At 43.1% G+C, this 14,099-nt stretch overlaps 1 protein-coding gene across 10 annotated transcripts in view; it reads left to right on the forward strand.

The window, feature by feature from the left end:
- The window catches only part of CCDC125 (coiled-coil domain containing 125), a 49,435-nt gene extending 35,644 nt beyond the window's left edge, over positions 1–13,791 (forward strand). For 8 of the 10 annotated variants that reach the window (XM_032279148.1, XM_032279131.1, XM_032279124.1 and 5 more), the window contains 4 exons: positions 2,473–2,580; positions 5,007–5,181; positions 11,259–11,389; positions 13,250–13,791. In XM_032279148.1, coding sequence (XP_032135039.1) covers positions 2,473–2,580; positions 5,007–5,181; positions 11,259–11,389; positions 13,250–13,555 — 720 coding nt within the window. In that variant the 3' untranslated portion in view covers positions 13,556–13,791. The remainder of the gene's footprint in view (positions 1–2,472; positions 2,581–5,006; positions 5,182–11,258; positions 11,390–13,249) is intronic. The other 2 variants (XM_032279176.1, XM_032279185.1) reach the window with 2 other exon arrangements.
- The last annotated feature ends 308 nt before the right edge of the window (positions 13,792–14,099 follow it).

Here is a 14,099-nt window from a genome sequence, read left to right on the forward strand (position 1 = left end):
ATATATATATATATATATATATATATATATATGGCACAGTCCAGGAACAGTGGCTCACACCTATAATCCCAGTACTGTGGGAGGCCAAGGTGGGTGGATCATTTGAGGTCAGGAGTTCGAGACCAGCCTGACCACCATTGTGAAACCCCATCACTACTAAAAATACAAAAAAAAAAGAAAAATTAGCTGGACGTGGTGGCACACGCCTGTAATCTCAACTACTTGGGAGGCTGAAGCAGGAGAATCGCTTGAACCCAAGAGGCAGAGGTGCAGTGAGCCGAGGTCTTGCCACTGCATTCCAGCCTGGCTACAGAGCAAGACTTTGTCTCAAAAAATACAAAATAAATAAAATATATGGCACACCATGTTGTAGAGATTGCTCCTGTGAAATTGGTATATACTGGAATATGTTAGGAAAGTAACTTGTGATTAGCTTTTTTTTTTTTTTTTTTGAGACAGAGTTGCTCTGTTGCTTAGGCTGGAGTACAATAGCGTGATCTCAACTCACTGCAACCTCTGCCTCTCGAGTTCAAGCAATTTTCCTGCCTCAGCCTCCCAAGTAGCTGGGATTACAGGCACACACCACCACACCCAGCTAATTTTTATATTTTTAGTAGAGGTGATTTCACCATGTTGGTCAGGCTGGTCTTGAACTCCTGACCTCAGGTGATCTGCCCACCTTGGTGTCCCAAAATGCTGGGATATGTGTGAGCCACCACACCCGGCCCACTTGTGGTTAGCTTTTAAAGTGGATTTTTAAGAAGTAAAATTATTATACTACTTTTTTTCCAACTACAATCGTAAACCAAGTGTCAAAGGGATCAGAATCTAGTTTATTATTTATTTATTTTTGAGACAGAGTTTCACTCTTGTTGCCCAGGCTGGAGTGCAATGGCATGATTTCGGCTCATTGCCTCCCCAGTTCAAGCGATTCTCCTGCCTTAGCCTCCAGAGTAGATGGAATTACAGGCCTGAGCCATCACGCCCAGCTAATTTTTGTATTTTCAGTAGAGACAGGGTTTCACCAAGTTGATCAGGCTGGTCTTGATTTCCTGACCTCATGATCCACCTGCCTTGGCCTGCCAAAGTGCTAGGATTACACGCATGAGCCACCACACCTGGCCAGAATCTAGTTTAAAGAGTTTATTCAAGCATTACGGTTGACCAGGAAGCACAGATTCCAAAGAAGTCAGTGTTCTAAAATGTAGAAGTTTGGGCTGGTGTATATGGACAATGTTTAGGGAAGTTTAACAGAATCAGTATCTTTTTATGGTATGGTTTAGTGCTCAGATCTTGTTAGTTGAGATGATTGTTTTCTTTTCAGGAAGGTGTATTTTACATTCCACACTGAAGATGATTCTTTGGGGAAGGTATATTTTACATTCCACACTAATAAGCCATGAAGTTCTTTGGAAGTCATATAGCCTGAGTTAGGTATAGGAAAATAAGACAGTTAATCTATAACAGAGGTCAGTGATGGAAGCAGGAAGATCTGATCTCTGGTGTCTCCTCCTCATTTACAGCACAAGAGCAGTGAGGAAGAGGGTTACTCTCTAAACTAGAAGCAGAATTGCAAACATACTACCTGACTGGGTCTCCAGGGCTTAACTTCACTCTTGGCATAAGTCTGGATAGTGCTAAGGTTTTATTCTTTTACACAGAAACCAATCGTATTTCTTTATATTTTTAGGAGTGGAGGGTTGACTGTTTTTCTCACTGATACATTAAAATTCCCTCATCATTTCTGAGCAGATGACTCTCCTTTGGAGGAAACTGGCAGTAGTGAATGCCAGGCATTGGGGCCAAACTGTCACAGGAAAGGTGTGCTGTGGATGTTAGTGTGAACCATATTGTAGGGCTAAACTCCTGCCAAGGACTCAGACCTATAGGAGAATGATGCCAGGATTAAAGGTTTTAAGAATGAGATGAAGGAAAGCAAAATTCCCTTTTGTTTGTGTTCTAAGTCATGACGTTCTTTTCCTGATTTGTAGTTAATTTCCATTTGTATTCTAATATCCTAGTCTCAGCTTTCTTCCATATATTTTTTTTTTGAGATGGAGTCTCCCTCTATCGCCAGGCTGGTGTGCAGTGGTGTGATCCCGGCTCACTGCAACTTCCGTTTTCTGGTTTCAAGCAATTCTCCTGCCTTAGCCTCCCGAGTAGCTGGAACTATAGGCACACACCACCATGCCTGGCTAACTGTTTTTGTAGTTTTAGAAGATGGGGTTTTACCATGTTGGCCAGGATGGTCTCGATTTCTTGACCTTGTGATCTGCCCTCCTCGGCCTCCCAAAGTGCTGGGATTACTGGCGTGAGCCATCGTGCCTGGCCTAGTTTTTTTCCTTTCTAGTGTTTTTGGATCAGATGCCTGAGTAGTAGTGTGCATGAGTATGTGTGTAAATGCCCCTGTGTCTGTGTGTAGCTCAAACAGTTGGACACTTAGTAACGGGAGCGATGCTTTTCAATTTAAAGCTTGCAGTCCTCGGAGCCTGCCTTTGTCACGGGCCTGGAGGGAGCCCCTGTTCTTGTGCCAGAATGGCAGCGTCCACTCGGAAACTGCTTCTTCAGCTCAAACTGGAGGTATTGCATTATCGCAACAACAAAAGCTTTAGTTTTGTTTCTCTACTGATAGTGGAATAAATGGACGTATCTGCAATAATTAGCTTCATTTTAGTAGTTATTGACTATGGAACTTACATTTAGTTTTTACGTGATAGTATTAACTTATAAACTAGATTTTGTTTACCTGGTTCAAAAATGCAAATATTAATAGTACTTGGGGCAGGGTGCAATGGCTCACGCCTGTAATCCCAGCACTTTGGGAAGCTAAGGCGGGTGGATCACCTGAGGTCAGGAGTTTGAGATCAGCCTGGCCAACAAGGTGAAACCATGTCTCTAATAAAAATACAAAAAATTATCCGGATATGGTGGCAGATGTAATCCCAGCTACTTGGGAGGCCAAGGCAGGAGAATCACTTGAACCTGGGAGGCAGAGGTTGCTGTGAGCTGAGATTATGCCACTGCACTCCAGCCTGGGCAACAAGAGCGAAACTCCATCTCCAAATAGTGTTTGGCGTGATATTTGAAGCCACCTAAATTCATCTGCTTAAGTTTATAATTAATATTCCTAAAACTTACATTGTTCTCATCTATACATGTCCCTAAAATTACTACATAATAGAAGGAAAAGGTACATTTATGCTTAAAATCACTAGGATTAGCAACACTGATTCATGGAGAGATAAGCATGGAATGTATTTGAACAGCAGCAAGTACAGTGAAAGGAACCTTTGTACCAGCCAGACCTAGGTTTGCATCTTTGTGCCACCATTTACTAGCTATGTGGCTTTGGACAGGATACTCTCAGGTTTCCTACTATATTAAGTGGAGGGTAATAACTACTTTGGATCGTTGTTATGAGAATAGAGGAAATAGACATGCAATGTTTAGCATAGTGCCATGAACATGCCAGACATTTAATTAAACAATAGCTGCCATTATGTTTGGTCTTCACTTACAAATATAGTAATACATGCACCATAATTCTAAAATGTTTTACCTTTATTGAAGATATGGAATTTAAAGTCCTTAGGTGTGGTAAACCACCATGGCACATGTTTACCTAGGTAACAAACCTGCATCCTGCACATGTATCCTAGAACTTAAAGTAGAATAAAATAGAACAAAATTAAATTTTAAAAAATAAAGTCTTTACAGTATATAGGAAAGCCAACAGTTGGACAGTAGCCATTCATTAAGAAAAACATGAGGGGTAATGTTTACACCTGTAATCCCAGCACTTTGGGAGGTTGAGGTGGGAGAATCACTTGAGCCTAAGACGTCACAACTACAGTGAGCCACGTTCACGCCACTGTACTCTAGCCTGGGCGACAGAGTGAGAGACCCTGTCTCCAACTAAAAAAAAAAAAAAAAAAAACGTCTAGGTGTGGTGGCTCACACCTGTAATTCTAGCACTTTGGGAGGTCGAGGCAGGTAGATTGCCAGAGTATGTGACCAGCCTGGGCAACATGGTAAAACCCCGTCTCTACTAAAATATAAAAAATTAGCCAGGTGTGGCAGTGTGCGCCTATAGTCCCAGCTCCTTAGGAGGCTGAGGCAGGAGAATTGCTTGAAACTGGGAGGCAGAGGTTGCAGTGAGCCGAGATCATCCCACTGCATTCCAGCCTGGACGAGAGAGTGAGACTCTGTCAAAAAAAAAAAAAAAAAAAAAAGAGACTAGGTGCAGTGGTTCATGCCTGTAATCCTAGCACTTTGGGAGGCAGAGGTGGGTGGAGGTCGGGAGTTCAAGACCAGCCTGACCAACACGGAGAAACCCCCTCTCTACTAAAAATACAAAAATTAGCCCGGCATGGTGGCACATGCCTGTAATTTCAGCTCCTCAGGAGGCTAAGGCAGGAGAATTGCTTAAATCTGGGAGGTGGAGGTTGTGGTGAGCTGAGATCGCCGCCATTGCACTCCAGCCTGGGCAACAAGAGTGAAACTCCATCTCAAAAAAAAAAAAAAAAGGAAAAGAAAAACATGAGATTACATTGATCACAGTCAAGGTCAGCTATGAGAAGTATTTGAAAGGTGGTATTTATCATTATTTTCAGCGGTGTTATCTGGAATGGCCCAAAGCTGAATTGGAATGCAGCGTTTGGCATCCCCATACCTTTCATGCTGGGCCCTTTATCCCAGGACTTGAACAGGACACACACACAGGGCCTGCATGTGGTAGGAGGTCCAGGGGTTAGATTAGCAGGCAGTTGACAGGTACCACAAGGGAGACTGCTCATAATCTGGATCAGAGTAAGTTGCTATTGCAGAAGTAGCAAGTATTAATTAGCATAAGCAGATAAACTAGATCAAACACAGGCAATAGACTTGTGTTAGGTAGGGCGATTGGTGCTAGCCAGGGAGATTGCATATGTTAATTTGATTCAGCATTCAGCAAGAATTGTTCTGGTTTTGCCTCTGACACCTCTCAAACTTTCTTTCAAAACCAGTTGGAACTTTTGCAGAAGAGTAAAGAAGAAGCTTACGTAATGGCAGATGCTTTCAGAATTGCATTTGAGCAACAATTAATGAGAAAAAATGACCAGGCACTAAGATTGACACAAATGGATAAAATGTGTAAAAAAGCAACAAAATGGATAAACTGGAAGCACCTTAAAGAGGATGGTAACTATGAATTATAATGGCAATAAGTAGATGAAATTTTGGTTGTTTTGCTTATAATCCAAGTTGATGAAGCACACTTAATCCAATGTGGGTAAATATAATTGAAACTTCACATATGGCTGTGGTTTACTTAAAAATTTAGCAACTATGGAAAAAAGGAGTCATTGGATATTACATGTGCAGATGAACTACTGGAATCAACAAAACATAATCTAACAGGAATATCTTTTTTCTGGTACTCTTCTGTTTAATTTAAATAAGACCACGTTTAGTGGAAAAACTTTGTAATAAACGTGCTAGGTGATTAAAGGGAAACTGCCATGAAAGAAGGAATGTTGCCGGGCGCGGTGGCTCACGCCTGTAATCCCAGCACTTTGGGAGGCCGAGGCTGGTGGATCACCTGAGGCCAGGAGTTTGAGAACAGCCTGGCCAACATGGCGAAACCCCACCTCTACTAAAAATACAAAAATTAGGTGTGATGGCACATGCCTGTAGTCCCAGCTACTCGGGAGGCTGAGGCAGGAGAATCACTTAAACCTGGGAGGCAGAGGTTGCAGTGAGCCAAGTTTGTACCACTGCACTCTAGCCTGGGCAACAAAGTGAGACTGTCTCAAAAAACAAAAATAAATAAATAAATAAATAATAAAAGGAAACCTTTATAGTAGGTAGTCATTTTGTTTGAAATATTTCTTTTCAAGCAGTATATATTATTAATAGTATAGGAGTCAGCTGTTGTGAATTTTAGTTTGTTAACCAAGCTTTCCTCCTTTTCTTTGCTGAAAAGGGTAAGAAGTGATGCGGAGGAATAATAGAAATAGAAGCATTCAATCAGAACTCCTGAGTAGGTAAAAGCAGATCACAGAAGCTACATATTTAGAGTGTTCACATATTTAGATGGAAGCCAAGGGAAAAAAGGAAAATATTATGTTTTATAACACTCATTCTGAAAAAGTCATTCATATTATTCTGAAATTAATTTCTAAAAATGTTTTCTGACACGAAACTTTTGAGAAAATATAGCTGGGTGTGATGGCTCATGACTGTAATCCCAGCACTTTGGGAGGCAGAGGCAGGTGGATCATGAGGTCAGGAGTTTGAGACCAGCCTGGCCAAGATGGTGAAACCCTGTCTCTACTTAAAATACAAAAGTAGCTGGGCAATGTGGTGGACACCTGTAATCCCAGCTACCCAGGAGGCTGAAGCAGGAGAATTGTTTGAATCTGGGAGGCAGAGGCTGCAGTGAGCCCATATCGTGCCATTGCAATCTAGCCTGGGTGACAGAGCAAGATCTCCATCTCAACAAAAAACAAAAAAAGAGAGAAAATATAATGGCTAGATTCTCAACAGTGTTTTAGCTCTTTTTTTAAATTTTTTTTGGAGACAGGATCTCGCCCTGTTGCCCAGGCTGGAGTACAGTGGTGCGATCATGACTCACTGCAGCCTCTGCCTCATGGGCTCAAGCGATCCTCCCACCTCAGCCTCCCTAGGAGGTGGGACTACAGGCATGTGCCACCATGCCAGGTTAAATTTTGTATTTGTTTGTAGAGATGAGGTCTCACTGTGTTATCCAGGCTGGTCTCAAACTCCCTGGCTCAAGCGATCCTCCCTCTTCGGCCTCCCTAAATGCTGGGATTACAGATGTGATCCATTGCACCTGACCAACAATGTCACAATAAATACAAAATAGTGTATTTAGAAAATATGGTCATTTTCTATAATAATCTCTTTTTTTTTTTTTTTTTGAGACGGAGTTTTACTCTTGTTACCCAGGCTGGAGTGCAATGGCGCGATCTCGGCTCACCACAACCTCCGCCTCCCGGGTTCAGGCAATTCTCCTGCCTCAGCCTCCCGAGTAGCTGGGATTACAGGCACATACCACCATGCCCAGCTAATTTTTTGTATTTTTAGTAGAGACGGGGTTTCACCATGTTGACCAGGATGGTCTCGATCTCTTGACCTCGTGATCCACCCGCCTCGGCCTCCCAAAGTGCTGGGATTACAGGCTTGAGCCACCGCGCCCGGCTTATAATAATCTCTTGATAAAAGCTGAAGGTACAACTTTAATGTTCAACTCAGGGTAGTGATACTGCCAGGGAAAAAGCTAACATGGTCCATGTATTTAACCTTTTAGAAACCAGTGGGAAACACTAAGAATATCTGGTTCTGCCATGAACCACAGCTATGTGTACATTATATATATATATAGTCAGACACCTCCTCTGTCAGCTAAGCCCTTGATAGCAGCTGGATTGCAAAATCCTCTTTGAGGACAGTCCTGGTGTTTTGTGCTAATTGAAGGCGGGTCTTCTTAGAAAGTCAGATTGTAAATATTTGTTTCTTTGTTAGAGGTGGAAAGAAAAGTGATGGGAGAAAGAGGAAAAGAAGGGCAAAGTCAGGATTAAGTAATCCTCATCTCATGAAAGCCTGTCAGATCCTGTCGCCTGCATGCAAAACCCGCAGCCCTTCATGGAGCTTGGCCATTAGGATAGTGCTATGTAGACAAAGCTGCATTTTTCTCGAGAGCTGGATTCATACTCATTTCAGCACTTAAGAATATGATCATTTGGCCGGGCGCAGTGGCTCAAGCCTGTAATCCCAGCACTTTGGGAGGCCGAGGCGGGTGGATCACGAGGTCAAGAGATCGAGACCATCCTGGCCAACATGGTGAAACCCCGTCTCTACTAAAAATACAAAAAATTAGCTGGGCATGGTGGTGCGTGCCTGTAATCCCAGCTACTCAGGAGGCTAAGGCAGGAGAATTGCCTGAACCCAGGAGGCGGAGGTTGCGGTGAGCCGAGATCGCGCCATTGCACTCCAGCCTGGGTAACATGAGTGAAACTCTGTCTCAAAAAAAAAAACGCTCTTCAGAATATGATCATTTGATGTTTCATAATTCCTACCTTTCTCATTGTAAGAGGTAGGAAAAACCAAAGTGTTCTGCTATTCACACACCACTCACCACTCAGCACAGTGCTTCTGACGCCAGGTGTTGGGGGTAGGGGATTCCCCACATGCCAGCTGGGTATCCTGTCATTTCCCTCAATTCTCACACTGTCTATCTGGAGTTAGAGTCAGATCCCATAGGTTCAAGGCTCAGTCCCGCAAGATGGCCTGCACTTCAAATGCCAGACAGAAGCACAGGGTTGTCTTCGCTGCTTCTGACTGAATGGCCGTATGTACACTGGGACTCCCATGACTCCTCAGGTTCCATTAATTTGCTAGGACGGCTCACAGAACTCCCAGAAACACTTAACGTTTACCAGTTTATTTATGAAGGATCTTACAAAGGATGCAGATGAACAGCCAGATGAAGAGATGGACAGGGCAAGGCACATGGGAAGGGATGCTCTCTTCGGCACCCCACCCCTCAGGAGTCTCCCCATGCTCAGCTCTCTGGAAGCTCCCCAGACCATTTTGGTTTTTTATGGAGGCTTCATTACATGGACGTGGTAGATTACATCATTGGCTGTTGGTGATGAACTCAAGTTTCAGCCCCGTCTCTTCCCTGGAGTTTGGGGGCTGGGGCTGAAAGTTTTAGTTTTCTTTTTTCTTTTTTTTTTTTTTTTTTTTTTTTGGAGACGAAGTTTCGCTCTTGTTACCCAGGCTGGAGTGCAATGGCGCGATCTCGGCTCACCGCAACTTCCGCCTCCTGGGTTCAGGCAATTCTCCTGCCTCAGCCTCCTGAGTAGCTGGGATTACAGGCACGTGCCACCATGCCCAGCTAATTTTTTGTATTTTTAGTAGAGACGGGGTTTCACCGTGTTGACCAGGATGGTCTCGATCTCTTGACCTCGTGATCCACCCGCCTCGGCCTCCCAAAGTGCTGGGATTACAGGCTTGAGCCACAGCGCCGGGCAAAAGTTTTAGTTTTCTAATCAAAAGATTGGTTCCCCTGGCAACCAGCCCCCATCCTGAGGCTATTCAGGAGCCCAGCAAGAGCCTAATTAGAACAAAAGATGCTTCTGTTATCCAGGAACTTCCAAGGGATTTAGGGGCTCTGTGTCAGATGCTCCTAGCACTCAGAAAATTATAACGTTTTAGGAATTATATGTTAGGAACTAGGATCAAAGACCAGCTATGAGAACAAAAGATTTGCCTAACACCCCTATCTACTAGGATTTTAGGAGCTCTCTTTCAGGAACCAAGGGCAGAGACCAAATATGTATTTCTTATATTATGATATCACATTCCGCTGTTGACAAACCTGAGGAAGATTCCCACAGAAGATATGATTCAGAGGAGTACAGCTCCCCGTCTTTGAGTTCCAATGAGGCACTGAGAGAGACTGAAGGCAGAATTTTAAATAATGATTTTGGCTGGGCATGGTGGTTCATGCCTGTAATCCCAGCACTTTGGCTGAGGCAGGAGAATTACTTGAGCTCAGGAGTTTGAGACCAGCCTGAGCAACATAGGGAGACCCTGTCTCTATTAAAAAAAAATAAAAATTAGCCAAACGTGGTGTGGTATGCCTGTGATCCCAGCTACTAGGGAGGCTGAGGTGGGAGGATTGCTTGAGTCTGGGAGGCTGAGACTGCAGTGAGTCATGATCACACCACTGTACTCCAGCCTGGGTGACAGAGCAAGACCCTGTCTCAAAAAAAAAAAAAAAAAATCTCGCACAACTTTTATAAATCTATACAATAGGTCTTTCTCAGTTTCTCAGTGACAAGACTTTAATTCATTTTGTTAGTATATTTCAGTAATCTTAAGGGGTGTGGGATGATTGCTACAGGTTATTTTCATGTTTAGTAACACTTTTAATATCAACTTTCTTTTTGATATGGCAGTTTAGACAAGTTTTCAAAAGTAGGTTATAAGCATACTTCTTTTTTTTTCTTTTGCTTTTGGGTTTTTTTTTTTTGGTCTTAAACTCGTGGGCTCAAGCAATCCTCCAGACTACCAGCTTATGCCACCACACCAAGCTATTTCTTTTTTTAGACTGAAAACAGGGACGCAGATTCACCCACTCATCAAAGTGTTAGTTTCTCTGACCTCTGTTTGCCACTGCTCCTCGTGGAAGAGGTCAGGGCCACCCTAGTCACTGTGGTCTGTAAGGATTGGTGGGAAGGGGATCTCCCCTCATCTGCTCTTAGTTTCCCCCTAAACCACTTTTGCAGAGTATTCCAAAAACATTCTTGAAATTTTCCTTATACAATCTTCACATTTTGTACCTTCTGCAAATTACTTCCCTTCTATGGATGAAGAAGGACGATGTCAGCATGTGAGATATTAAATATTATGCTAATACCTGGGGAGGGCCTTTGACAGTTCTGGTATTTTTTTTGTTGTGGTGGTAAAATATATCTAAAGTTTACCATTTGAACTGTTTAAGTGGCATTAAGTACATTCACATTGTAATGTAAACATCATCACCATCCAGCTCCAGAACATTTTCCTCTTTCTTTAAGAGACCCTGTACTGTGAAAGAGTAACTCCCCATTTCCCCTCCCCCAGCCCCTGTGATTTATTATTTAATGGCATAGTTCCCTGAGAAGAAGGTAATGCTATTCTCATTGTGGAGACGAGGAAATAAAGCTGAGAAAACTCGTCCCAGGTCATACAGTTATTAAGTGGCTAAACGAGGATTCAAGTTCAGGTCTTTTTGGTTCTGAAGCAGAGTTTGCATGGTTCAGAGGGCTTCTGTGGCCTGCAGACATGTTTTGTTAGGTCTGCATAGTGGATTCAAAAATAAGACTAGTGGCTGACATTTAGGTTCGGAAGATGTCATGACAGATCTGCATTTCTGGCTGCTCTTGAAGACTGCGATGATCCCGTGACATGCACTGCATTCCTGTGTGGCCTCTGCATCAGCTGGCGTGGAGGGGCGGCTGTGCCACATAGCAGGGTGGCACTCTTGCTGTCTCTCATCTGCGCTGCTCCTGGCTCTGTAGGCTGTGCTCTGCCTACCACAGCCCACTGTGCTGCCAGACTCACGTGTCCTAGAGGTCTCCTGAAGAGGACAACCTCCAGGCTGACTTAGGAATTAATAAGCCTTAATTTGTAGCTACCTCTTTTGCTGGGAGAATATCAGTGAAGGTATTTTAATGTCTCAGCTGGATTTTCATGTTCAATTTTAGGATCTCTATCATCAAAGAGTAAGAAGACCTTTGGGCAGAGACTCTTGGGTATGCTGCCTTCAGAAAACAGTTCTAAGAGGATGGAAGATCAGGACAGTCCTCAGGAGGTCCTTAAGATGCTCATAGATTTGGTTAGTATCTTTGCTTTCTTTTTTTTGCAGGTTGTGGTTAAGCCAAGCTTGTCCAACCCACAGTCTGCAGGCTGCATGCAGCCCAGGACAGCTGTGAATGTGGCCCAACACAAATTCATAAATTTTCCTAAAACATTATGAGGGGCCGGGCACGGTGGCTCACACCTGTAATCCTAGCACTTTGGGAGGCCGAGGTGGGTGGATCACCTGAGGTCAGGAGTTTAAGACCAGCCTGGCCATCATGGTGAAACCCCATCTTAAAAAAAAAAAAAAAAAAAAATTGTGAGTTTTTTTTGAGATTGTTTGTTTGTTTGAGACAGAGTCTCACTCTGTCGCCCAGGCTGGAGTACAGTGGTGTGATCTCTCTTTACTGCAGCCTCCACCTACTGGGTTCAAGCAGTTCTCCTGCCTCAGCCTCCCAAGTAGCTGGGACTGCAGGCACCCACCACCATGCTTGGCTAATTTTGTGTGTGTGTGTTTTTAGTAGAGACAGGGTTACACCCTGTTGGCCAGGCTGGTCTCGAACTCCTGACATCAAGTAATCTGCTCGCCTCAGCTTCCCAAAGTGCTGGGATTATAGGCGTGACCCACTGCACCCAGCCAGTGTTAATGTATTTTATGTGTGACACAAGACAATTCTTCTTCCATTGTGGCTCAGGGAAGCCAAAAGATTGGACACCCCTGGGTTAAGCTAATCTATTTGCTTCCTGTTCATTCAGCTCTTTATCTCTCTAGACTTGCACTTGCCTTCTAAAGTGCTCAAGGCATTTCCTCACACATTATATCCCTTAATCACCATCACAACCTGAAATCAGTCCTGCCACCCACATTCCACAGATGACTCAATTAAGACACTGAGACTCAAGTTATATGAACATACTTATCTTTAGAATGTTAATTTATTTGCATACAAATATATGAAAGCAATTTTACATATAAATAACTTCGGCATTCTTTTAGAAATATGCACGTTGATATATTTTTTATATGTTATATATCTATATAAAATACACACTTCATATAGATCTACCTTTTCCCTTCATTTTCAGATGACTTGAAAAATTTTCAATACTGTCTTCTGTTCTTTTAAAAAAGAACCAGCCAGGTGGGGTGGCTCACTCCTGTAATTCCACCATTTTGGGAGGCAGGGGATCACGAGGTCGGGAGATTGAGACCATCCTGGCCAACACGGTGAAACCCCGTCTCTATTAAAAATATAAAAAAATCAGTCAGGCGTGGTGGTGTGGAACCTGCTGAGGCAGGAGAATTGCTTGAGCCTGGGAGGCGGAGGTTGCAGTGAGCCAAGACTGTGCCACTGCACTCCAGCCTGAGTAACAGAGTGAGACTGTGTCTAAAAAAAAAAAAAAAAAAAAAAAGGTTATCGGCCTGGCATGGTGGCACACACCTGTAATCCCAGCACTTTGGGAGACTGAGGCAGGTGGATCACTTGAGGCCAGGAGTTTGAGACCAGCCTGACCAACATGGTGAAACCCCATCTCTACTAAAAATACAAAAATTAGCCAGGTGTCGTGGTGTATGCCTGTAGTCCCAGCTGCTCTACTTGGGAGGCCAAGGCAGGAGAATCGCTTGAGCCTGGGAGGCGGAGGCTGCAGTGAGCCAAGATGGCACCACTGCATTCCAACCTGGGTGACACAGCCAGATCCTGTCTTTAAAAAAAAACAAAGAATTGTCAATAACATGTATAATATTTGGGGATCAGGCGATACCTAATTTATTCATATTGGTGGACAGATCAGTATGAATATTAGGGTCGAACATTTTGATAAAATAGTACAATACTTTCTCTGAATATATTCTGTGATATACTAACTTGTACATATTTAATTTCTGTGCATGCAGCTGAATGATAAAGAAGAAGCTTTGGCTCATCAAAGAAAAGTTAGTTACATGCTTGCTCGGGCATTAGAAGACAAAGACACTGCCTCAAAAGAGAATAAAGAAAAAAATCCTATGAAAGAGAATTTCCCTTTCAACAACGCTTGGCATAAGACTTCAGAATTGTCTGTTTTAGGTGATGCTGTACATTCAAGTATTCACATTTTAAATTCTATGGGCTGCATGTGTTCAATCCAGCACTCTCAAATAGATACAAACTACAGAACTCTGAAAAGATCCCATTCTTTGCCATCAAGTATCATATTTTAAAGACAAGCCAGTTGAAATTAGAACTGAGTTATTTATATTAAGAGACTCTGAAAAAGGATTGGGTAAATGATGCTGCATCTTGAGAAGTTGTATGTTTCCTAGGTATTTCTAAATTTTAGGAGGTAGTTTAAATGTTTTTTACATTTTTTCTTTTGTTTTTTTTGAAATGGAGTCACACTCTGTCGCCCAGGCTGGAGTGCAGTGGCATGCTCTCGGTTCACTGCAACTTCTGCCTCCCGGTTCAAGCAATTCTGCTTCAGCCTCCTGAGTAGCTGGGATTACAGGCGCGTGCCACTGTTCCTGGCTAATTTTTGTATTTTTAGTAGAGATGGGGTTTTACCATATTGGCCAGGCTGGTCTCAAATGCCTGACAAGTGATCCGCCTGCCTTGGCCTCCCAAAGTGTTGGGATTACAGGTATGAGCCACCGCACCCAACCTATTTTCTACATTTTCTATAAGAAATTTATTAGTATTGACATTTTATTTAAATTACATTACAGGCCAGGTGTGGTAGCTCACGCCTGTAATTTTAGCACTTTGGGA

This window comes from Sapajus apella, unplaced genomic scaffold (genome assembly GCF_009761245.1).
Source record: "Sapajus apella isolate SASKATOON/1434 unplaced genomic scaffold, GSC_monkey_1.0 scaffold1, whole genome shotgun sequence".
Taxonomy (NCBI): domain Eukaryota; kingdom Metazoa; phylum Chordata; class Mammalia; order Primates; family Cebidae; genus Sapajus; species Sapajus apella.